General features: G+C 38.4%; 1 protein-coding gene across 6 annotated transcripts in view; it reads right to left on the bottom strand.

The window, feature by feature from the left end:
• Positions 1-26,829, bottom strand: part of MYO1B (myosin IB) — a 156,565-nt gene that overhangs the window by 46,695 nt on the left and 83,041 nt on the right. For all 6 annotated transcript variants that reach the window (XM_089519562.1, XM_089519561.1, XM_089519564.1 and 3 more), the window contains 8 exons: positions 26,441-26,487; positions 21,060-21,123; positions 7,505-7,603; positions 6,973-7,076; positions 6,056-6,203; positions 4,435-4,553; positions 3,399-3,485; positions 3,084-3,149 (listed from right to left, as the gene is read on the bottom strand). In XM_089519562.1, coding sequence (XP_089375688.1) covers positions 3,084-3,149; positions 3,399-3,485; positions 4,435-4,553; positions 6,056-6,203; positions 6,973-7,076; positions 7,505-7,603; positions 21,060-21,123; positions 26,441-26,487 — 734 coding nt within the window. The remainder of the gene's footprint in view (positions 1-3,083; positions 3,150-3,398; positions 3,486-4,434; positions 4,554-6,055; positions 6,204-6,972; positions 7,077-7,504; positions 7,604-21,059; positions 21,124-26,440; positions 26,488-26,829) is intronic.

Consider the following 26,829-nt stretch of genomic DNA (forward strand, 5'->3'; position numbering starts at 1 on the left):
TGCTCATTTTTCATTAGCAGGGACTAAGGGTTTTTGTTTTTTCTGTTTGTTTGTTTTAAAAACATTCCACATTAAGGAAAGAAGTCAACGTCATTTTTATTTCCCAAGCCAAATCAATGGGCAAGACAAAAATTCAAATTTCCACATTTCTGTTCAGATCTAAGATCAGGCATACATCTGTTCAAACCAAACCAAGGCTAAGTCCAAATTGTTAAATCAGGCCTGACTTAAAAGTGTGGGAGGGTGGGTAGATAATATCAGATTAAATTTACTTAAATGTCCAGGTTTTAAGAATTAGGGGGGGAAAACTTGGAGCACAGGTTATTTCTTCAAGGAAACCCACAAAGCCCAGCCAAAGCCACATTTGTTTCTCTCGGTGGTCTGTTTACTACAAGTAATGTCTGTCAAACAAAAGTGAATGCACATCTTTGGATATGAAACTAGTATCCACCTACAGCAAAAGGCAGACTCAAGTCAGACCAGTATTAAAATCTACTTGAGAACCAGGGTGCAACTTAAAATTACAAAAATAGCACCTATCTTTTCCTACACAGAACAGACCTTAAATTATGTCACTCTTTTAAAAGCACCCCTCCCCATCCTATGTTACACTTTGTTCTATTTCCCCCCTCCTTTGCCACTGCATTGCTACAATGTTATCTTTTTCTTCCTAATTTGTGATACACATTAATGGATTACCCTACAATGTTTTAAAAGTAAAATTGCAGCAAACAGTTGCTTATGGGTTAACCAAACAACAGTGAATAATTAGCTCCTGGGGGAAGAATCTTATAAACATCTCCTGGAAACAATAAGGGAACCATGGAAGTTTCTGCTCCATATATACATGCTGACGTGAGCTGAACTTGTTCAGTTATGGATTACATTGAAGATATCATCCAAAAAACCTCTTTACAACTAGTGATAGTAAAATAACTTAGGTTTTTATAAGCTTAACTAGCATGAATTGGATTTTAATGTCTTGGTCAATTACTATTATGACTGAACAAGTCAACTGAAGTCCATGTTCTGGGGAAAAGGCAGAATGCAAATAAAGGTAACAACAACAACAACAGTAGCAGCAATAACTACTATTATTACGGATTAAATTTAGCAAATGTCTGTAATACTCAGTATCATCTCAGAAGTGTCATGCCATTTATACACATATATTGCCCTATTCATAAATATGTAGCTAAGCATGGCAAAAGTAAATTTCAGTAGCATTTCAGTAAAAATAGATTTTAAAGTTGTCACCATAATATTCTTAACTGTATGTAACAAGCAGCGTAATATAATTTAATATCCATTTCATATGTTTAGATGCAAATATGTAGAATAGGCATCACGTTGATCACAGAATCAAGACTATCAGCAGGTATTTAGCACATAATCAGTATTTAACCCAGGTTTGTTTCTACATAATATGTACTGACCAGAACAAACACAACTGTGTTATTGTTGTTGTGTGCTTTCAAGTAATTTTTTAGTTATGGCAAACTTAAGGCAATCCTATCACAAGGTTTTCTTGGCAGATTCGTTCATAAGGGGGTGCCTTTGCCTCCTCTAAGTCTGAGAGAGTATAACTTACCCAAAGTCACCCAGTAGGTTTCCATGTCTGAGTGGGAATTTGAACCCTATCTTCCAGTGTCCTAGTCCAATGTGCAAACCACTATACCATGTTGATTCTCAAATGTGTTGTGTCAATTAATAATACATTTCACACATACATACAAGAGCACCCTTGCTTGCATGTGCACTCACTCAACCGTTTCCACAATCAACAAAAATGCTAGTCGTAGTATTTCTCAATGAAGTATATTAGTCTGATACTTATATTGGCAATTATACTTTGTAGGCGGAGCACACTACATGATCATTAAAACTTTCAGAGGATCAAAAGGTATGCAGAATGGAAGAAAACAGAGAGAATGAAACGAATGTGGGGGAAGAGTAAAAATAACTAAGCTTCATTTCTGACTAGCCGGTTTTTGTCAGGAATAATCAAGACAATATAGCAACAGAAATAGAGAAATTAGTATGAACCCATTTACAGAATTGTAGAATTTGGTAAAAAAGATACACCTGCCTTGGGTCTTTATGCCCTGAAATAGCCTTTCTGCAGGAATGTCTGTTTAAATTTGCCAGGTAATCACTAGGGACAAGTTCTTCTTGGTAATGGCACCCCATTTTTTAAAATGACCTCTCTGTTCTGTATGTTTGGCACCCAACCTCATGAAATGTAGGTAAGAGGTTAAAAAAGTTACATGACTGGGCCTTTTAATGTTAAGTCTGAGACATTTGGACTTTTAGTACTTAACAGTAATGTTCTGTCTTATCTGTTGCTTCCCCCCTCCTCTTTTGTTCGCCCTGACTTTGATGTTCAGTAATCTCAAGCCCTGACATTTTGCCGCTTGGATTTTTAAATTCTGTCAGGTATTACTTCTGTTATTTTAGTTTTATAAGTTTATGTTCTAAACTGTTATATATAAATGTTGCATTTTACTATGTTGTACACACCTCTGGAAGAAACTGAGAGAATATATAAAACTGTATTACTATTTATCAAAAATAAATAATTATACTATAGAATTTGATTCAAAGTTTTTCATTTTACTCTGTTTACATTTATTATACATATCTGCTCAGAGTTATAGTTTCAGCCACTCTAGAAAATGTTCCCAATGATGCAGGACAGGAGTAACATGCATTAATATTTCATAGGCGGGATACAGACCGCCATATAGTACGTCTTCTATACGTACTAGGGTTAGGAAGGGGCGGTGCTTCCGCACCCCCCTAACCCTAGTACGTATAGAATACGTACAACATGGCGGCGCCCCTTCCACATGGGGGCCGCCATGTTTACGTATCGGACGCTGAGCGTCCGTACGTGTCGCAGCACCTATGACGTCGCGAGTCCGCGCCAGGCGCCTCGCGACGTCATAAAGTTTGGCTGCTGCGGCTCCCTCACGGAGCAAATGGCGCTGGCGGGAGACCGCCGCAAAGCGGCGGTCTGTATCCCGCCATAACTACATGAAATGCACCTTATCTCATTTAAAAACACATTTAACAGAAATTACCTCAAATATTTCAAAGCCGTAGATGTCCAAAACTCCCATTACTTTCTTCCTTACTTTTGACTGTGCCTTTAAAAAGATATTTTGATGTGTTTAGTAAATGAAAGAGGCAGTAATACTATCCAGTTATTTTAAATTAACCAAAACACATCATAATGATTTTTTAAAAAATCAGAAAAGAGTGGCATATTATGTGAGTAAAATTTACACTTTTTGTTGCTGGCAACTTTAGAACGCTATGCCAGAAACTAATTAGCATACTTGTTTTATTTATCATGCTCAGTCATTCATATCAGATTGAATTTCAGTGAACGTTACCTTAATGCTCTCATTGATTCTGGTAACAAGCCAGGAAAATAATCTACTATAAAGATTCTTTGCCAAAGCATCCCGAGCGTAGTAAGCCTAATAAAAAGATATACAAAAATTAGAAACATTTAGAATTGCCTAAACATCTTCTGACACAGCTATAAGATGGAAAAAATTCATAGCTGCATGTCCACTGTCTTGAGTTATGAGACAAGCAGCTGTGCTTTGTAGGAATCACAAAATGTGAAAGACAGGATGTGAAATTAATTACAGGTAACACTCATGTTCTGTGATGGAACCGAAGGCATCCTAACATGGAGTTCCCAGGCAATCTCAGAGCCAGATCTGTCTATCTTCATCCAAGCCACTGCATCAAATACTTTCAAGCCCATGATCATGGCCTAATTTCCCATTATTATGTGCCATCTCATTAAAAAAGTGTCTCTTATAGTCTTGCAGTGAAATGTTGGATAGAACATTTAACACAAAATACAGGTGTGTGGGACATCAACATGGAAGCCATCCCAGTATAGTGTGAATGCATTCCACAGAGACTGTGTATGATTGCTCCTTCCCACGCAGCTGGCTTTTTGCCAGGAAGAAAAACACTAAGTAGTGGAAAAGACTACACAGATTTTATCTTGAGAAGATAGTTGTTTTCTCACAAGTAATCCCCTTTAGGATGAGAACACATCACAAAGAATGGACCCGCACACTACTGTGCCCATAAGCTAACTCAGGATACAAGGATAAATTCTAGAAGGCAACTTTATGTTGAGGTCAGAGATTGTGACTCTAATTAAACGATTCAGGAACCCTCATTTTGGCCTAGTTGGCCACCTAGTCTTGAAACCAATCTTTCAAATTTCCCACAGTGGAATAATGGAAGAAAGTTATTTTTCCCGAGCAACCACAGAAGTCCCTTTTGTGGGCCACATTTAGTTTACTGTGACAAAGGAAGTGTTTCCCAAGTTGCTTACTGAAAGAAAAATGCATTGTAATAACATTTGCAAATATAGTACATATGATTATAATATGCTGTTACCTGAGCCACATTTAAGGTTGTAGAGACTTTCTCCTGCTTGGCCTCAACTGTACGAAAGCTGAAAGCTCTTTCCAGTACTGACTGGTCAATTCCTGTCAACTCACATATTTCTTTGAGTTCTATGGAAGTAAAGAATGTCAGATCAAAAAGGTGGTTTTATTATGTTTGTTTATATATTTACCACATATACTCAACTATAGGTTGACCACATGTATAAGTTGAGGGTAGGTTTTGGGGCCAGAATTATGGATTTTGACATAACCTGTGGATAAGTCCAGGGTAAAATTTAGGTGCACGTAACAAAGGATCTAAAGGATGAAACAGTGCCAAATAACTTTAAAAATTCCAGAAAGCCTCACTGTTTGTGTTCACATTAAAGGTTGGACAGATGAGAGAGTTTGGGGGGGGGGGGGGAAATCAGTGCTTTCAGGACAGATTATGTTCTTGCCTTTCACCAGGGAATGGTTCCTTTTTTAATAAGAGTTAAAGTGCAGTACTTACATTGACCCATGTATAAGTTGACTCAGGGTTTTTGGGTCAATTTTTTGACTAAAATTTCTAGACTTATACATGAGTATATACAGTATATTAAAATCAATAAGGTAGCAACAATCTTGAAAATTTTCTAAACATATAGGTTCAAGAGTCTCAGGACTACATTTTGAGGAACATAATACATGTTATGGTCAGGACAGTGAGGTTACCAAGAAGAGTCTTTGTGGAAATTGAGCTTCAGTTTATCCATGGGTGGAAAACATGTGGTTTTCCAGATTTTGTGGATAACAATACCCCAAATCTTTCACATTAGTCATGCTTGGTGGGGCTCACAAAAATTGTAGGCTAAAACATCCAAGTAGTCAAATGTTCCCCACCTCTAACGTAGCTCATAATCGACAGAGACACTAATGCTACAAATCATCTTGCTTCCTTCGGTGGCTGCCTGACTCACAGAACATTGCAGTAGAACTAGATAAATGTCATGCATTTACATGGTCTAAATATAGTCAAGGTGGAGGCCATGGACAGGTTATTTCAAAAATGTCTTTATGGTAATAGGAATGTGTGCTTCATCTCTAAGTTTTAGTGGTCTGATATTCAACTCTAAAATAATGAGAGAAAACTCCACCCCACCTGACAAAAACAGTTTTCAATGCAATTATGTCCAATAGATCAACATTAATGCAAACATAAATGAATGAGACTGGGATCAAAGAAGACAATTATCGTACAAGATTTTTCTTGGCATGGCTACCCAGAAATAAGTCTCACTTTATTCATTTCAGCTGGTTATGCTCTTAATTCAGTGTGCACAGGAATGAGGTTTAAGCCATTCAATTCAAATATAACACAGCAGCCCACAGCTCCAAAATTCAAAGAGTAGGAGGAAAGATTTGTGGTAGCCCAAGCTCATGTTATAATAACCAGGTATTCCTTCATTTAGCAATGTAGCAAAAATTAGACTGAACTTTAAATTCAATTCTGTTTTAGGAAGGACAACACTCAGTAAATATTCCTCTACTAACACAATGTGTATATTTAGAACTCAAACTAATGTTATAAAAATTCAGTTCTTAATCTATAGCCAATATTTATAATACTAAATACATAATATTTATATTACCATTTTTATCTTTGATTTTGCTTTCATCTAAACCATTCACACGAGATTCAGGCTTGAATTCAATGTTTCCCAGTTTTAAGACAGCTGCCACAACTTCAAAAACTGACTGTGTTTCATGGTCCATGAATCCCACAATCTGCATGGCATTCTAGAAGATGGAAGGCAAGTTTCACGTATTACATTTTTCTCTTTCAGGGCATCATACATACAAAAACAGACTGAAAGATTGCAACATACATCAAAAGTCACCCAGGGGAATTCAAATCCAGTGCTTCCCACCTAGGTACTACATCACATTGTAGTATAACTATCACACCACATTGGCGCTCATGAATCATATTGTACTTGAGACTAGAATCTGTGTCTTTTTTTTTTAATTACTAGCCATTTCTGCATTAAGCCACCAGGCCACTGAAGCAGAGCATAACACTTTTCTTTAATCTTAAGAAGTAATAATTTTTCATATACAAAAGTTTACTGAAGATCATTTTTCATTTAAATATTTATAAGCTATCTTTAGAGATGAAATATCCTCTCAAGGCTGTTTCCAATACTCAGTAAAAGTATGAGCAGAATAATGTTTCAAAACAAAAGGAATAATAATCAACAGGATTGAAAACAACCTAATCCTCCTTATACAGATTAAAATCAGTAACGTATACAGCTATCATCCTTTCCATGTAACACTTGAGTGTAGAAATAATGAGCTTGAATAAAGACAATAATGCTCCTATAACAGTTTCATTTATCAAATGTGTATGCACTTGACTCATTATGTTTCAAGCATTTAAGGCCAGTAAGACTGAAGCTCTTAATCATTCTGTCAGGCTGGAAAACTCAGTTTAGAAATACAGTGTGACCCTGTTACATGCAGGGGATATGTTCCCAGACTTATTGGGGGGATCACCAATACTTACCCTAACTGTTCTGAAGTTTGCAGCATCATCTACTCCATTGACTATCGCAGAGCCCAGGCTAAGGTAGTTGTATCGGCTGAAATCTCTCTCGAGTTTAAGTTTTTCTATGAATAGGAAAATAAGTCTTTGTTAACAGCAAAGTCCCAAGTATTCCTCTTATTAGCTAGGAATGGAGGCAATTTTCCATCCATTATTTTTAAAGTCCACAAAGCATTGGAATTCATTATGATAACTTGGACAAGGATTCAGTGATGTATCTTTGCTGATTCCCAACCCTTCTGCCACAATCAGCAATCCACTTTCACTCCTGCAGTTCCATGTATCCCATAAGAAGCTGTTCTGGAAGTAGAAAACTCTATGGAGCAATTTCTTTTCCACTAGAGAGGAGTGCAGCAGAAAAGTAAACAGAAAAAAATCCCAGTGTCACTTGTGCTGGACATCAAAGTTGCACCTTGCACCTTGGCCTCAACGAACCTGTTCTGTTCCATATACAACTCTATTTTATATAGATATCTCTTGAAACTGTACTTACTAAGCAGATCTTCTGATCCTCCAGACAGTATCTGATAGAAAATGTGAAAATTTCTTTCACCTCTTGGTTGTTTAACAACACGGGACTTTTCCAACAAATCTAGAAATAAGAAGTCACACTCATTAATTTCCATTATTTTCATTCAGTTCACTTCTCTTCTACTGCTACTGGATTAGAATTCAAAGATATATCCATGTTAGTCTGTAGAATCAATACGTACAGAGATCTTGTAGCACTTTTGAGACTCATTGAAATAAAGAAATTGGCAGCATGAGCTTTTGTAGACTTCAGTTTATTGCCTCAGATGCATATAGTGACCATTGAGTGACAGACACAGACAGACAGACAGACAGACAGACAGATATATATATATATATATATATATATATATATATATATATGTCATTGGTATATGAGAATGTCAACTCAAATTCAAATTACTTTGTGCATGGAAATGAAGTAGCAAGTCCAGTTTTAACAGTGGTCCATCGTTAAAACTGGACTTGCTAATTTATTTCCATACACAAAGGATTTTGAATTTGAATTAACATTCTCACATACCGATGGCATATGTCTGTCCGCGGTTTCCACTTCACTATATGCATCTGGAAAAGTAGACTAGCGTCTACAAAAGCTCATGCTGCCAACTTCTTTATTTCAGTTAGTTTCAAAAGTGCTACAAGATCTCTGTACATACTTATGCTACTGCATTAGCTTTAGATCTATTCCCTGTGATAAATAATGCTTCACAAGAGATAGCCTGCACTGCCTAACCAGGATTAGACGTTTGTAAATGCTATGTTTGTCACATTTATGTCCAGTCTTTTTCCAAAGGATGCAACATCGTTCTCATACATGGTTATAGATTGATAAGAACTGATAGGGCACTTCCACACCCCCACTTCTATCTCTAAAACTACTGAATGGAGTAGAGCAGGGAGAAAAATAGTGACTGGCCCTAGGTCAGTGAACTTCACAATTGGCCAGAAATTTCATCAGTTCTGGCCTGATACTACACCACTTCAAGCCTGTTGTCCATGAAGTACTCCTTCAACTGAACAACCAACATTCTGTTTTGTTACCTTACTTTTTTATACAAGGATGGCTCAGAACACAACAAATATACTGGATATTGTCTTTTAGGGTATTAGATAGACAGAAGCATACTAAAGAAAGTATGATCACATAATCTCAATTCAGTGAAATATTGTGAAAGGACAAATAGAGATCAAAGCCTGTTCTAAACACACCTCTGGCATTTTTCCATTGCAGAAATCAATATGCTGAAGTATGATTTTGTGTACTTTCTGTGTCAAAGCCAGGATTTATATTAGGTTACTCTGGAAACCCTCTAAACTTACAACTAGCTAGAATGAACATGAGCAATGTATGCTCCACTCTCACAACTCAGATTATGCACACACATTTGTGTTTTTGACCTCATCTCTTAAATGCACATTAGGCAGAAGATTTTACCCTCTACAGGCATACTGTATAACACACACACACACACACAACATGTGCACACACTAATTGTCCCTGTGAGACTTCAGCTTTATGTTACGCTCCATCAACATTCAGAACAAGCAGCAGAACAATAAGGCTTATTAATATTTCAGTAAGTTATCAACAGCGTTTTGTCTCCCGTGTCAACTGCTGCAATTAGGAAAGCATATACCCAGGGCTTTCTACAGAGGACACTCCAAATGAAAGGACTCTTGTTTTTGTGTTGCAGAGCAAGGCATGAAATTAAAAAGGCACCATTGGCAGCTTATAGTTAAATAAAGACACTTGCACAGTGCATGAGTGTGTTTCTATGTGTGTGTGCATATCCATGTCCCAGAGCAATATACTGCTCTCCAACATAACATGTTCCATCTTAAAATTTGCTAACATAATTGTACAAAAAGAGGAGCAGTGTTTGGAGTTAGTTAAGAATTGCTTGGAAGGGTGAAGCACCATTGAGGCTAGAATAGGCTGCTGTGTGGGGCAGTTAGAAAGGTTTTTAGGTGCACAAGACAGGGATGAGGAGTGTCCTCAGTTGAATTGTGGTGGTGTCCTGTGAGAGATATAGTACTTGATCACCAGTGGAGTCACAGTTAACTGGTAGGGTTAAAAGGTACAAAAGATTAATAAAGGTTCTAAGAGATTTAGGGCCCGAACAGACAGGCCAAAATAAAGCTGCTTCAGGTCACTTTGGAGGTATGCCATTTGAATGCTGCATGCATCCTAAGAGGCGGGAAGCCACGCCAAAGTCATGCTCCAGTCATAATGACTGGAACGCAGCTTTGGTGCAGCTTCTGGCCTCTTAAGATTCGTGTGTCATTTAAACAGCATACCTCCCAAGTGACCTGAAGCAGCTTTATTTTGGCCTGTCTGTTCGGGCCCTAAGTCTGTAAGGGACCATACAGTGGACCCTTGTTATACGCTGGGGTTTGCTTCCAAGATCCCCCGTGGATAACAAAATCTGTGTATGCTCAAGTCCCATTAAATATAATGACATAGCAAAATGGTGTCCCTTATAAAAATGGAAAATCAAGGTTCGGTATTTGAAATATATAGTTTTTTTGAACATTTTCAAATAGTGGATGCTAGAATCCATGTACACTTTTATAAGACCAGTTCCCAAGAGACTATAAAAGGAAAAGAAATTAAAAAGTAACATTATTTGGAACAATAGGGAAACATTAGTAGTAGGAGATGGTTGCGGAGTCTAGACTGCCACTGCTGTGGCTTACTTCATTCAAGTTATTTTTATGACCTATTGCCCTTTCGCGGGCTGCAGACAGATAGGTTAGGTGTGCTCAATGCCATCTGTATGTGCTTTCAAGTCACCTGTTGGCTTATGGTGACTACATGAATTTCATAAGGTTTTCTTAGGCAAGGTATACTGAGAGGTGGTTTTCCAGTCCCTACTTCTGAAACATAACCTACAGCACTAGGTATTCATTGGCAGTCTCCCATCCAAATAGCAACCAAGTACTAACTTTAAGATATTTCAGCCCTTTAGCCTGTTATTATTTCAGCTGGAGCAATATACCTTTTCCCACAGTTTCCTACATTGGCCATTTGGCATCCTCAGCCTTAGGAAGAGGGGTAGTTCTAAACTAGTAACAACCACAGCAGCAACAATAATCAGCCACCTTTGTGTTAAGTGTCTTACATTCAAAAGGTAAGAGAGCTGTGAGAGCCACCAACAACCCACATGGGCCCACTGACAATCTTAGCTGTGTTTTATACCTAGCAAAACATCATTCACAGGGAATTTTGTAGTCACTAAAGTGATAATAACTGCCAACACAAGCTGTTATGTATCTTGTGAAGTCAAGTAATGTTTTCAAGTAATCTGCAATATCCCACATTATTTGTCAAACAGATCAGTAGGGTGGGTGGAGTACTACTGCTGAACATTACATTATTTAGCCAGCTGATTAAATGCTTAAGAAGTATGCTGATCTGAACTAGATCATTTCTATATAGTCCCAGACTGTATACAGTCTGTAGTCATGCGATGGCATGACAATGCTCTCACCCATCCACACATATACAGATATGCCGGTGTACCTCAATATGCCCTTTCACATAAATACAATGCAATGCTGGATACCATCACCCATGTAGGATGGGGATTCTTGTGCACATCTTTCCTACCAAACTGCAAATCCACTGAAAGGCAGGTAAGGGGTCAAGATGGAAAGGCTCATGTCATTCCACACCCACCCAGCCATATAGCAAGGGCACTGACGTATTGCGCCGCAAGGATCTGGCTCCTAAAAACCTCTAGGTATGTATGAACTGTGCAAACATACCATATTGAAGAACTAGATTTTATTTCCATTTGTTCTTCAACATTAAGACTTAGTGTGTCCCACACTCACTGTCATTCTACACAGATTTGTGTAAGATTAAGAGAAACTTCAGTAGGTATTAATCAGAACAACTCAGGGCATGTATTTACTTGCCCCAGCATGCTTGAAAGATTATACTGCTTTGCACTGGGTAGGGCTCACAATAGTTATTGCTGCTCTCTGTAATGCTACATTTGCAGCTGAAAATGGACACCTGAAAATGGACATAGTTGAAAAGAGGACACTGTACTAGCCATAAGCCTATATGCAGTTTTCATTTTCCCCCTGTGAGTGTGCTCTTAACAGAATTCCTTACATTCTATCAATTATGGTAACTCTGTACAAGGATTTTGGGGTCACGTCCCCAACTTACCTCACACAGAGATTTGACTCACATGTTTAAAACAGAAACCTTGGTTGTTTTTGTTTCTATGCAACATTCTGTGGGCTCATATGTGTTCACCAACAAAGTACACTGATCTATGGTGTTTTTTTAAAAAATCCTCCTTTACACAGACAACTGGATCATAGTTTATATGAGCACCATAAACATACTGCACCAGACATAAGCTGTCTTGCATCTTGTAATTTACTTGCCTTTCAGCCATACTACCTTTTGGCTTGTATATCTTCTCTCCCCCTTTCAACATAATGACACAGGAAAGGAATTTTGCAGTATCTCTCCATTTTCCTCAAACATCTCTGGATCTCATGCTTGAGTTGGGCTAAGATCAGCCCAAATGTTCTAGTTTGCAGCAAGAATCAACTGATAAAAATAATAGGGGCAGATCTGGATGTAATTACTCACATGCCCCTGGAGTCTTTAAAATAAACAATTTCCTGAACTGTTCAACTCGTTCTCTTAGATGTTCTCTTTCTTTCTCTGACTCTCTTCAGAGCAAATTTTGAACAGAGAGAAGTTAACGTAATTAACAATTTCCAAAGACAAATAGTCTTACAGAAATTTTCCAGAAAGTAGTTAGAGGCAGGAAACAAGATATTTACTGTAATAAGCAAGTACCATTCCCAAATTTGCCTGAAAAAGGATTAAGTTATGCCCATTTGAAGATCCCAAACATATGAACCAGCTAGCAGAACCTAGAAATGAGGGTAAGTTGTCATCAAAAGCCTACTGTATATACTCGTCTATAAGTCTAAAAATTTATGCCCAAAAATTGACCCCAAAATCCCCGGTTGACTTATTTATGGGCAGTATGGTAATGTAATAGCAGCTCTTTCAGATTTCCCCATGCAGTCAGCGGAGCAGTTTATTTTCCTCTTGAGCCAAGCAGAAAGAGTCCATAGTGATTAATTGCTGTTAGACAAACAGAGTCCCTCTACTGTCCACGCTGGCCGTCGCTGTCTGGGTAAAGGCTGAAACCAAAGTTTAAACAAACCCTAAAGCAAAAAGCCGTAGTTACAGTAGAGTACACATACAGACACTGAAGGAGCCTCCAAGTTTTACCCTCGACTTATCCATGGGTCACGGCAAAATCCATAATTTTGGTCCCAAAACCTGCCTTCGGCTTATACATGAGGTCGACTTATAGTCGAATATATACACTACTTATACAGTCCGCTCTCCCTATATGGGGGGGTCCATTCCTGACTCCCCTGCGTATGGGGAAAAGAGCGTATGTTCAAGCCCCATAGGAAATAATTAGGCACGTGCACACAGTGGCGCATGGAGCGGGTACACACCTCATTATTTCTAATGGGGCTTGCCTTCCGTGTAAGCTCAAAGCCACTGTTGTTGTTGTGTGCCTTTAAGTCATTTCCACCTTAGAGTGACCCTATCATGGGGTTTTGTGGGACTGAGAGCATGTGAATTGTCTAAGGTCCCCTAGTAGGTTGCCAAAGCTGAGCAAGGAATCAAACCCTGGTCTCCAGAGTCACGCAAACCATTACACCACACTGTCTCTAAACAAGTAAAGACCCACTACAAAGACTGACTACAACCTACACAAGTACAAACAAGCAAGGAAGGTGTTAGAAGCTTGCATGTCGACAAATTCTGCATACAGGACACCCTCCCCTTATCCATGGGATCCATTCTCTCCCCCCCACCCCCCCTGAGTAAGGGAAATTCTGTAAATGCCCGAGCCCCATTTAAAACAATGGGGCTTGTGCACACAGCGCAGCATGGCACATGTGCCACGTGCACACCATTACTTCTGCTGTTCTTTTACCATATTACAACTTTGGGAACTTTCTGACTCCTTTATTCTCTAATAACGTTTAATCTATCTTCATACCAGGAACATAAGAGTTTATTTTTCAAATGCTATTGTACCATTTCTTCCTATTTCAATTGTTAGATAATTAATCACTGGGAGCCATTCATTTTTATATACCTGTATATATCTAATGGAAAACCATTACTTGAAACCAATATAAGGAACCAATATAACAAATTATTGTGTTCACATATTTAAAAGCTCTCCCAAAAGCAACTATAATACACCTACACACTCTCTCCGCTTCCCCCACAGTATGTTCATATATGGCTTTGGGCAATTCTGAAAGTTAGGCACATATTCTAAAACAGCAGCAGCCTGGGTTGGTGTGCTGTCACACCACAAGTGTTGGTCTATGCTTCCTTGCGGTCTGGCTGTGACCGCTGAATGTGGGCTGAGGCAGGGTGGGCAGGAAAAGAGGGACAGTTTTATCTCCTGCACACATCTGAGGCATGCTGTACCACCCCAACAGCTGGTTTCATCCAATTTAGGGGCTTTATTTTTCACCCCAGAGGTATGGGAAGAAGGGAATCTGCTTCATCTGACAGTTGTTCCAAGCGGTTGGGGTAGTGAGCGCAAAAATTTGCCCCCTCCCAATTGTAGTCTGACAGCTACACTTCTGGAACAGATGCAGCCTGTGGACCATACTTTGCTCAGCCCTGCTGCCACAGAGAATCAAATTTCCTATAGTAATATGCCTAAATTTTTTGTTTGTTTGTTTTCTTTTTATGCTATCTGTCAACCACAGTGGGACTCAAGACAGGCTTCCAAAGGGAATCACTTTAAAACAATTAAAAATCCCATATTAAACAATATAAAATCATTTAAAAGGCACACTAAGATTAAAAATAAATAAAATATACATCTAAATAGGAACCTTGCCTGCTTGCACATTAAAGGCCTGCTTAAACAGAAAGGTCTTTGCCAGCTGGTGAAAGGAAAGCAGGAATGGGGCCAGGCTAGCCTCCTGCAGAAGGGAGTTCCAGAGAGTGGGAGCAGCCACCAAGGAGACCCTCTCCCGTGTTCCCATCAAGTAAATCTATGATGGTGGAGGAACTAAGAGAAGACCTTCCCCTGAAGAGTCCTGACAGGTTCATAGGGGAGATATGGCCTTTCAAATAGTCTGGACCTAAGTCATATAGGACTTTATAGGTTAATGACTAGCACTTTGAACCGTGCCTGGAAACAAACTAGTAGCCAGCAAAGATGTTTTAACAATGGAGCTATATGTCCCCTATAACTGGTCCCAGTCAGCATTCTGGCCGCCATGTTTTGGACCCACTGAAGTTTTCAAACAGTTTCCAAAGGCAGTCCCAGGTAGAATGCATTATAGTAGTCCAAACGAGATGTAATCAAAGCATGTGTCACTGTAGCCAGTTCTGACATCTCAAAGACTGAGCGTAACTGGTTCACTACAGTTAACTGTGCAAATGCACTCCTGGCCATGGCTCAAACCTGGACATCCAGGCTCAGAGTTTAATTTTAAATATTTTAATTTTGTATTTTTACAAACCATACATTTTAACTTTCCCCATTTTTCAGTTCAGTTATAAAATGAAGCACATTTGGGAAAGGAATACATATGCATCACAGGCAAGAAGTAAAATGTCACTAGCATAATATATTCTCAATGATCCAGGAACAGTTATTTTTAGCTACTTCCTCTTCTTCCATTGCACAGTAGGGACCATCCTGGCTAACCAGTCTTTTTGTTTCTTTCTTTTTTTTCTTCTGTATGGCAGACCAATGAGCTTAAGGTTAAATATAAACTTACAGCCTGACAAACCGCACACTTCCTTCCAAGGCATGTGTGTCATCCCAAAGGGCTACTAAGAAAGAATGAGGAGGGGAAAATCTAACACAAAGGAGCACTGCCTTGCCAAGGATTAATGCCTCTTCTGCAGAGTAGCAGCAAATTCAGAACTGTACTGGAGCAGGAAATGGCAGTATTATTAACAGCTTAGTTAACCCTTCCAAATAGGACAGTGAGCCAATGAAATAATGATCCTTGTGTTAACCAGCTAAGATGCATTTAAAGCTTTTGAACTCTCAGCATAGAAAAACAATATGAATTTTATAGCACAATAATTATTGGACAGATATTTTCAAGCTGTTGGAGCACCCAGTGTAAACAGAGAAAGCACTGTGGAGTTGAAAGAGAGCTTTACAGAGTGTTAATGAATATTTCTTAACTCAGGGTCTATGGATGGCTTCGGGAATCTCTAAATGTGGGGCAAATATATATATATATCCTTTTATTTCCTTCCTGTTACTCTAACTTGTTCCTGTCACAGTGAATTTTTTTAAAACAAAATTTAAGTCCATTCAAGGGTACACTGTAATTTTTCATTCAGGACTGCAATATGTGAAGGAAATCAATTTCAAGTGCAATAAAATGAATTGTAGGCAAAATTGTATGTGGTTTATATTGATAGAAAAGTAAAAGCATCTCTAATCTCAACAACACATAGCTGTAATTGAACTGACAATAACTGTCTGCTTTCCTAAAAAGCAATCTGTGGCATTTATTTCATGATACTCTTGCTCCATTCCTGAAAGGAAGGAGGAGATGAAGCTGGTTTGTAAGATAGACAAAAACTGAAACTACTTCATGTTTCTGAAAAAGGCATGGGCTTGGTGCTTAATTACAGCCTTGTACTGTTCACTGTTGTGAAAATACCCATACTGATTAGAAGCTTTCTAAACAGCTATTACTGCTCATCGCTGCATAGTTATTTTCTAGTCTATCATTATAGTGTTGAAAGGTAGGGCACAAATGCAAGTATTCTGATCAGCTGAAGAAGACAGCATTTTGTACTTCATCACTCCTTTCTCCTTCTCAGTTGATAATCTGGAAAGGACAAAAGCATAACCTGATAGATGAATCAGAGAGGCCACTAAGATGAATGGACAGATATGAGCACAAGAGAACTGATCTGTAGCTGCCTCAAGGTCTTTCATTTCACTAACAGCAATTCTGAAGTTATATAGCTTGACATTTTTAATGCCTTTTTGTCCCAGCTTTTTTCTACCATGAAAATCAAGGCCACATACATGAGGTTCCCAGACGGTCTTCTATGCAGGCATCAAGTAGACTAGGGCTGACTACCCACAGGACATTTGCATCTGAGTCTAGGACTTATTACTACTCAAATGTAAGGAATATTTAAAAAAACTTAGATCTGAATATTTTCAACAAAACAAATAAGACAGTTTGCACAGTAGTACAATATCCTCACATGTTCAAAACTTGATCACTTGCTTGTCCCACAGCACCATAAACTAGGTTCAAATATAATAATCTTGATCAGTAAAACAGGGTGACTCATAACAAGATTTTCTTTCAGAAGGTACAGATAAACCCAGAAGGTTGTAATATTAAGCACAATTAAACAAATAGTCATTTTTAAACACAACTGACTTAAAAGCAATGTAAAGGCACATCAATAAAAAAGTAAGCACCAACATTATTGTTTTGACTGAAAATCAGTAAGGTATCTATGCACTCCCTTTTTTTGCATGATTTCTGTCTTGTGCTGAACTATGATTTCGCATTATATCTGAGCTAGGAAACAGAGATTTAAACAAGCCTGCAATTCTAGAATTAAAAACATCTGTTCATGCAAGCCTTTCCTTTTAGTCCAACCCGACATACCTAGAAAATAGAAAAAGTTGACTATGTATATATTGTGTATTTGTTTATTCTGTTTTATTACACTGCTTTGACATTTTCTCCATCTCAGCAGTATATAAAGATAGGTAAATGAAATAAAATTAATACATTAGGATTAAGTGATGAATTGCATGTCTGGCTTGTAAATTCAGACACAATGAGAAAGCTCTGATTTAAACCCCAGAAATCTTACATGTAGAGATAAGTGGGACATACACAAACATCCAAATGTTACTGGGCTGCAAGTCTCACTATTTTTCATCAGTGACTATACTGCTGGGGATTGTTCTTGTTAACTGCCATTAAGTCAACTTTGACGTATGGCAACCCTATAAATGAGAGATCTCCAAGTCACCCAGTTATCAAGACCCTGTGCAAGTCTTAAATCTCAGGACCATGGCTTCCCTGACTGAGCCTATCCATTTGTAATGTGGTCTCCCTCTTTTCCTAGTGCCTTCCACTTTACCAAGCACTGCTGTCTTTTCTTATGAATCCTGTCTTTCCACAATCTGTCCATAATACAGTTTAGGCATTTTGCCTTCTAGGGAGAGTTCAGGGTTTATCTGCTCTGGGACCCATTTATTTGTCTTTTTAGCAGTTCCCGATATCCATAGGAAACTTTTCCAGCAGCACATTTCAAATGAATTGATTTTCTTCCTATTAGCTTTTTTCACTGTCCAGTTTTCACAAGCATATATAAAAATGGGAAATACATGGCATGGATGATCCTGCCATGGAGGTTACAGTCCAACAATATCTGGAGGGTTACATGTTTCCTACCCCCATATTAATGCATGCAGGAGAAAAGAGAAGGAAGGGGGTAAAGGATGCATGAAGCCACAATGGCAATTTTCATGTCCAATAAAGGATGTTTTGTTAAACTAAGATAGTTGTGTTTTAAAACTGAAATGGGAAAAAAAATCACATGAAAATTGCAAACCTCATCTGAAGACACTTTTTTAAATCTACATTACTGCTGACAGGCTGACTGAACACTGCAACTCTTTTTTTCAATACTCTTACTTTACACTAGAGCACATTAAAAAGGGAACGCCAGTTCTTTGATTTCACATTTAATGTATTTAAAAGGCAACCCCCAATGAGACTGACATTTTTAGATCAAAGGGTCCAGTTTTTACCATCTGCCTGGAGGCAAGTGACGGAAGATGAGATGACAGTACTTTCCTTAAGCATGGGGTTACTCCATTGAGAAATGTATGTAAGAGAATGAGAATTTCTTTCTCAGTGAAACTCAGTAAATTCCACAATGTTAATAAATTCCTATCTTGAAATTTAAAGAAGAGCAACTTATACTGGTGACGACTTCATGCTTTACTGAAACAAGACTACTAAAAGTTCAATTACAAACCAGCTATACAAAACAGACATTTGTGAGTAGCTCTTAAAGGACTGACAGAAGTAATCTGAGGAAGCAAGCAAGGAAGCAGATAGTTCCACCAAATTTGAGCAGCATAATTTGCATACGGTGCAAAGGAAGCACATAAATTGTTGCCATTGTTCATTTACCACTATGTTTCTCCCTTGACACCATTTATATATCAAGCACAGGTCTGAGATACATGTTAATTTGGAAGGCTGGCTCCAGGTTTCCGTTGGTCCTTGGTCGGCAAAGGACCATAGCTTCCCTGTCTCTCAAACCCTGTCACAACATCTAGCTTCAGACTCCATGAAGCCCTGTAGTACCTGAGCCCTGGCTCTCTCTTTCTCTCTCACAGGATAAAATAGAAGCACTCCAGGGTGGTTTTTTTTTTTTTTAGAGGAAACAAGGGACATTTAAAAAAGTTATTTCTGTGCTTATCCTAAGATAGAGCAAGTGGGCAGATTCAGAGGACTGAGTGATTGGGGTGTAAAATCTACTGAATTCTGTGAGACTCACTTGTGAAAACAGAGACAGTGCTATCACTGTCTCTCACTGATACCAGAAAGAATCATACAGTTTCCTATATGAACACACCCGAGTCCCATTCATTTCCCCACTTTCCTCTTATTCACACACACTCCACCTGAACAGGTGGATCCCACGGGATCATTAATCCTTTCCTCCAAGCATCCAGCCAAAAGATGGAATTTAAATCAAAGCATTAAAAAGAAACAGAGAGATATCAAAGTAGGGTTTGAAGTGCTGAGCAAAGTTTTAAAAACATTGGGAATAATAGTGTCGGAGAGGAAAAAGAAATATGACTTTATACTCAATAAGAATACAAGGTAGGATGACTGTTGAGCATTAAGAAGACAAAAATAATGACCATGGAAGATCTACAAGAATTCACCATAGATAATGAGAGCACTGAAACAGTCAAAGAGTTCCCAGACCTTAAATAAAATATTTATCAGAATGGTGACTGCAGTCAAGAAATAAGAATGCTGGGATTGGGAAGGGAAGCTATGAAAGAAATGAGCAAGATCATAAAATGTAGAGACATAATGCTGAACACTTAAGTGAAGATAATTCAAGCCATTGTATTCCCCCATCACCATGTACAGATGTGGGAGCTGGACAATGAAAAAAGCCGATAGGAAGAAAACCAACTCATTTGAGATGTGGTATTGGAGAAGAGTGTTGAGGATACCATGGATGGCCAAAGAAGACAAACAAATGGGTTATAGAACCGATCAAGCCAGAACTCTCTCTGGAAGTCAAGGTGACTAAATTGAGGCTGTCATAGGTCACATCATGAGGAAAAATTAATAATTAGAAAAGACAATGATGCTAAAAATGTTGGAAGGCAATAGAAAGAAAAAAAAGACCCCATGCCAGATGTTCATACTCGATCAGGAAGGAGACGGGCCTGGGCCTGCAGGACCTGAGCAAGTGGAGAGGTCTTGGAGATGTCTCATCCACAGTTGACTCAAGGGCAGTTAACAATGACAGGAATACAATTTTAATAAAAGACATAGAATAACCCTTATAGAATGTTCCATCTTTCAATCACATTGTTACCTTTCACATACATGTACTGCAGCCCTTATCCAGGGCTGGAATAAAGAAATTCACTGAAGATTCACTGGCATAAGGAAATTCACTGGAAATTCATTGGTATTTCCTGCCATCTACTTTTGCCAATTCTCTAACACCGTCAGACTAAAAAAATGGCTAGGAGCCTAAAGAAAGAAATTTACAACAGACATGTTGCCAGAGAGATGTTACTAACAGCTCCCTCTTTTATGATGCTGACTGTCCAGTGGAAATGAAAATAAGGTCCAACCAGGATAGCTCAAGTGACAAAGACTTCCAGAATTAATGTTATCCTAAAGCTGAGCAGCTGAATTATTTCTTAATCTTTTCCAAATCTTTCTAGCTCACTCTATATATAAAGATCTCCGAGTAGGGCACAATCAAAAACAATTTAAACAGTTTTTAATTTTAAAAAAATTCAATAATCAAAAGGCAAAACTGCAGCTTATAATTTCACAACAATATAGAGAAATTTTGTCCTTCAGATTCCACATATTTTCCATCATAGAATTTCTTAACAAATGATTGGGAGAGGTTAAACATCCCTCTCCCCAGTTTTCTGCTTCACTTAAAACTAACTTATATACATTTTATAATTTGGAGCTGCAGAGCTCTTAAGAAGAGCAGTCTGTGTAACCCGTTGTTTGGTTTTACCATCTCTAAACACAACATAATTTTGTCATTTTTTCCAACCTTTTTGCAAACTACAAATTTGAGGAATTATCACAGCCACTCATCACAATAAATTACATTTCCATCTCCATAGCAAACTGGAAGTCATAAACTGTGTCAAAACACTAAAATCTATGCCAGTACTTACAGTTGCTTATAACTCCTCCAAGTGGGTCACCTTTGAAGTCAAACTCGATATCCATGTATTTTCCCTGTGAGGAGAACAGATTGGAAGAATTTATGTAAAGGAGAAAAATTGCCTGACATCTTTAAACTGTTGCACTGGGAATTCCATTATCTTCATACATGTAGGTAAGAACAAATGAAGGGTGAAAAACAAAAACATCCCAAATGCTGTATTTACAGCCCCACTATGTTGTCTTGCCTTCACCACCAGGGCTAAAGTTGCACCACTGAAATTGGTAGCATTGTTGCAGCCAAAATCATCAGAACATATAGACCTGCCTGGCTGCTATATAGAGACCTTTCTGGTTGTGCTACATCTTGCAGATGTCTAGCTGGCACAGAATATGGCAAATTTACAATTGTGTGGGATAATACTAGCCATGATGGTGCTGAGATTCTAGGAGTTGTAGTCTAAAGACCTAAATCCAGTTGCTCAACTGAATGACAGTCTGAATCAAATTCTCAGTTTATACCTTGCCAGCACTTCAGTAAACCATACTGATGCAGTGGATCTGCTCTACTTGAGGCTAGCAACTTGACTTGGGTCCAAAAAAGTAACTTTTCAAAGCCCCAATTTAAACAGGAGAGAATCCCTTTTCTGTGGTGATTTCTGCATGGCCCTAAACTTCATCAAAACTGACACATTTTATTTCTGTGGAAATTGTTATCCATAGAGTAGTCATCACCACAGAAAAGGCTCTCTCTCCTGTTTGAACTGGAGCTTGGAAAAGTTACCTTTTTTGGACCCAAGTCAAGTCATTAGTCTCAAGTAGAGCAGGACTTTTTCTGAAAGCAAAACAAAAAATGGTTGTTGTACAGTATTATTCAAATAAATGATTTGAACACGAGGATAAGGAATTTATGTCCTTCACATAACCATCAGTGTGATTAACTGAAGTGCTGCCAAGGTATAAATTGATAATTTGATTCAGACTACTGCCATGGAGTTGAGCAACTGGATTTAGGTCTTTGGACTACAACTCCTAGAATCTCAGCACCAGCATGGCCAGTACTGCCCCACACAATTATAAATTTGCCATATTCTCTGCCAGCTAGACATCTTTCATAAAATCACCTGAGCATTTGATGAGATGTGGTGTCATTTTGATTATCTGCCTCTGGCCATTTGGGTTGGGTTGGAATAACTTTCAGTTATCTTGTATTTTTATATTGTATACTGATATATAGAATAGTTTATTTTCTGTTTATTGCCTCAGTATGCTGTGTGCATTAGGGGATATTTATTATTTTTTAAAATAAATATGAAAGTGGGCTTGAATGTCTTCAATAAACATCCAGATTTGATCTCATGGTTTTTGCAATTACTAGATGTTTCTTCTTCAGCTTAGTGGCAATCTAGTAATTGCTCTTCTGTCCACTAAGACTCCAAAGGAATAAACAATAAGATACTGGAAACCATTGTTTAAAACACACACACATACACACACACCCCTTAAAGCCAATTTTAATAATCAGTTTTAGAACCAGATAGTGATCTTTTGTCTGTGCTCTTTACCATTTACAGTACAACCTGACAGAACTTATCCTAGGTTTATTAATTAATCTTTGTACTAGAGCAGTTCACTTCCCAGACTCAGGGGAACTGCATTGAACCCTCCCATGAAAGCTTTGGGGGCTGCAGTACCACCAAATTTATAAAGTAGGTAGACTTGGAAGAGTTCTTTAGAGTGAGAAGAGGAAAGATTTTTCTCTGGTATCCTGGTCCCAAGCTGCATAGGACCTTACAGGGTAACATCAAAATCTTAAACCTGGCCCAGAAGCAAACTGGCAGCCAGTGTAGGTCTTTCAACTGACTTGCAAATTATAGAATAATATTTCCTCTTCATAACTATTTATATGGCCTGTTACCATGGCTGTTTCTTAGTTCACAGTACAACTGCAGCCTCCTGGCCTTCTGACTGGCTTTTCCACATCAGAACAGCTTGTTTCAGTAGTTGCCTTACTGCAATTTATTTGCTTAGCAGCTACTTTAAGCAAGGGTAAAAGGCATTTCTATTTACATTGACAACAGCAGTAAAGCCTGTATCAAAGAAGAGATTATGGGCAAGCCGCAACATTAATAATCTAAACCAGCTCATAAGGGCTTTCAGTGAAGTTTCAAAACTGTAGAGGCATGTTTTTGACCTAAAATATACTATTCTCTCTTAAGACTCTCCACAACCATTTAAAAAGCTTTAAAAGCTGAAATTCATTATATTTTCAAAGCAAATGACAATAGAAACAGTCCTGGGAATGGTATACTACACAACCCATCTGCCCTCTATGTTCAGGTTTTTAATATGGTTGTATATGTGTCCTTACGAGCTGGTGTGTGTGTGTGAGAGAGAGAGAATATGCTGTATTGAAATGATAAGAACTTTGTCCCGAAGTAGATAAGACAAAAATTGGACTGTTTAAAAACAAGATAGGGGGTTTGATAAGGTGAGTGGGGAACTAAGCAGCAGAACAGTGTTCAGAAATGACAAAACTGTATTGTTTGTCAGGGATGATGGGAGTTGTAGCTCTTCACCTCTGGCTCGAACTCACCACCTTGTTACGCACCGGCGCTGACCAGTTTTGGCCAGTGGTTAAAGCTTTGCTCTAAAGCAGCAGAGTTACAGAGAATAGGCTGAAGACCCTGACAAACTCTCCAAGCCTTCTCACTCTTGCTTCCACAGAAGTCTTCACACTTCTTCAGGATCCAGCTGGCTCTTGTATCTTCACTCAAGACACCAGACAACTCAGTAGTCTTATATAAAAGGTCTACTTTATTCTACTATATACAGCTCCAAAACTATCCAATACAACAATACTCCTCACTACTATCCGCTGCTACCCACAAAATACATTGGGTTTCATAGTCATTATTATAGTCCTTGGATCATACCACCCACTCTTGTCAGTATCCACCCAGTGGGCGTGTACATCCACTCTCATTGGTTCTCTTGTTTCTACCCAGAATTAATGATTTCATCATCTCAGCCTTGACCACTTAACAATTCTCAGGTGTGTTCAATTATCCACTTTACATTTCTGTCCTTGGCATTTAGGACTTGTTAATTGCATTACCTTCTACACCTGTGTGGCTCTTATTTGCTTCTGCTGAGTCACCCTGACTCTCACATACATGTTTTATTTCACTCACTGTATATCCCATGTTGCTTTTTCCTTAACATTGTTGAATTCAAAAACATAGCCGTATTAGTCTATAAAATCAGTACATAGATATCTTGTAGCCCCTTTGAGACTAATTGGGAGAAATAAATTAGCAGCATGAGCTTTTGTAGACTTAAGTCTACTTCCTCAGATGCATTCCTCAAATGCAGCTGAGGAAGTAGACTGAAGTCTACGAAAGCTCATGCTGTCAACCTCTTTCTCCCAGTTAGTCTCAAAGATTCTACAAGATCTCTCTACAAAACTCTGTTGGTTCAGGACAAGGTTCAGGGTTTGTGTGTTTGTGTGTGTGTTTTAAATTAACCCCACTCCCAATAACCCTACTGCTCATCACTTGCAAATGGATACTGCAGCTCCCTGTTTTCCCACTGGAGAATTCAGGAAATCTGGCAGCAACAGTAAGGAAGAGAGAAACAGGGTCGGGTCACCTTGGAGGTCACTAAAAAGGGCTTTGGTGGAGTTTGGGTCATGTCCAGAGCCTAAGGGTGCTGACCACTGCCCCCAAAAAAGGCCAACTCTAGGTGATTCTGTGTGGGAAGAGAGGAGTGACAATAGATATAAGACAAATGTCTACAGCCTAAAGTATACTGAAACAATGTTTAGTAAGCTGCACATAAGCACATAATGAAGTAGATTTCCAACAGCTTCACCTATATTTGGGTTTCAGAATTCCACAGTGTTTTCATTGCCATCCTGAAGGTCCTGCTTTGTACTAAGAGAAGGACAATAAGGGACTTTGGGAGTAATTTTTTTTCTTTTCCCTTTTCTTATTTAGAATAAGCTGCTGTGGTTGAGAGGTGTAGCTGCCCAAGGTCTCCTGGGTGGGCTAAAGTAGCCCCCTAGCCTTCTACAGTTGCCCACGCATGGATGAAAGGGATGTCCTCTGCTATTAATAGTGTTCAAGCCCAATTTCTCCATGAGCTTTTGCTTTCCCCAGTATGTGCTCCTAAACCTTGACACTTTTTTTCTAGACAATCTGCCTTCACTGTAAGAGCATGGTTGGCGATCTTTACATTTTGGCTTAAGATTCATATAGTTTATATTGGCCACTGGTTTGCTTCTGCATTTCCCCAATGACAGCTACAAAATATCTTGGGCAAAATATCTGTCTATAAGACATTATTGCTACCAGAATCCTTGAAACTGGAGACCAGATGAGCAATGCTACTTTAAGCATATGCTGGAGGCTCAACAGAAATAGAGAAATCCTGACTTCCTTTAGAAAGAAATTCTACAACTGAGGTACAGCCACACAGAAGCCCTGATCCATCAAACTGGCTTCAGCATATCTACACATATGAGGATTTTTGCTATAATTGCCACACAGACTTTGAGAAGTTTCAATCCAAAAACTATATGGTTCTACAAGTGTGACTTGGTCACATATACAACAACCAAGAGGTAGATCTAGTGGTACATATTCTTTTGATTTCAATTATTATTGTTCCCATAGTGGCTGTCCAACCAGGAGGACCTGTCCAATCCTGTTTCAAATTTTTTTCCTGACAGGCAAAAACTCCAATAATATTACTAGCTGTGTCCAAACATTTATCAGTAAGAACAAGTCAGAACAAAATTGGTTGACACTGCTAGGTTTCCAGAGGGACTGCATCAGTGTTAACATTCCTATTATCTGTTATCTGTATATTACAGTCTTGGAAATATGTGCGACTTTTACTTCACCTGGTCTGTTGTTCATAAAAAAAAGCTTGCTTACAGGCAGGGAGGGGATCTACCTATCTTAACATAAGCTCATCTTGCAACATTTAAGCTTTGAATGTATGGTTATGTGAAGGATATAACCTCCTTATCCTCATGTTCAAAACATTTACTTGAATAATACTGTACAACAACCATTTTTTTTGCCTTGCTTTCAGAAAAATTCCTTAAAACAGCTACAGACAGCCAAGTCTGATTATTATGACTTGATATCGGGTTGGTTCCAATACTGCATTAACAGAAGGACAACTGTGCTTTCAGAAATATCTAAGGAACAACTGTATTATATTTCACTAATACAAAGCCAAGTGAGAAATGGAGAATTAATGATTATGGAACATTAATTCTACAATCTAGTGTAGTTTCTATAGTTTCAGTAGAATAGGTCGACTCTCTTGAAAGGTTTTTGGGTTTTTTGGGGGAGAGAGTATGATTTAAATAGATACTTACAAATCTTGAGGAATTATCATTTCTTACAGTTTTGGCATTTCCAAAAGCTGGTAGAGAGAAAAAGAGAGAGGAAATAAAGTAAAACAAACAGATGTCTAAACATTAGAGCTCAGCCGATTTGCAAGAACCCATATTACTTTGGGATGGTGCCAACATTAATGGCTGAATATTTCCAAGTGACAGATGATCGAGTTACAATTCAAAGCATTTTTATGTACATTGAAACAAATGCAAGTACTACCCTTAACATTAAAGCCATTACTTTCTCTATGGAATATGTTATTAAAATAAACTATAATGCACTCAGGATATAGCTGCTTTGTTCATTAATAAACTGGTAATGAACAGTGTGCACCAGCATAATGTTTCTACTTAAGAAGACAAGCTGG

This window comes from Sceloporus occidentalis, unplaced genomic scaffold (genome assembly GCF_023333645.1).
Source record: "Sceloporus occidentalis isolate IW3139 unplaced genomic scaffold, rSceOcc1.0.p SCAF_4, whole genome shotgun sequence".
Classification (NCBI taxonomy): Eukaryota; Metazoa; Chordata; class Lepidosauria; order Squamata; family Phrynosomatidae; genus Sceloporus; species Sceloporus occidentalis.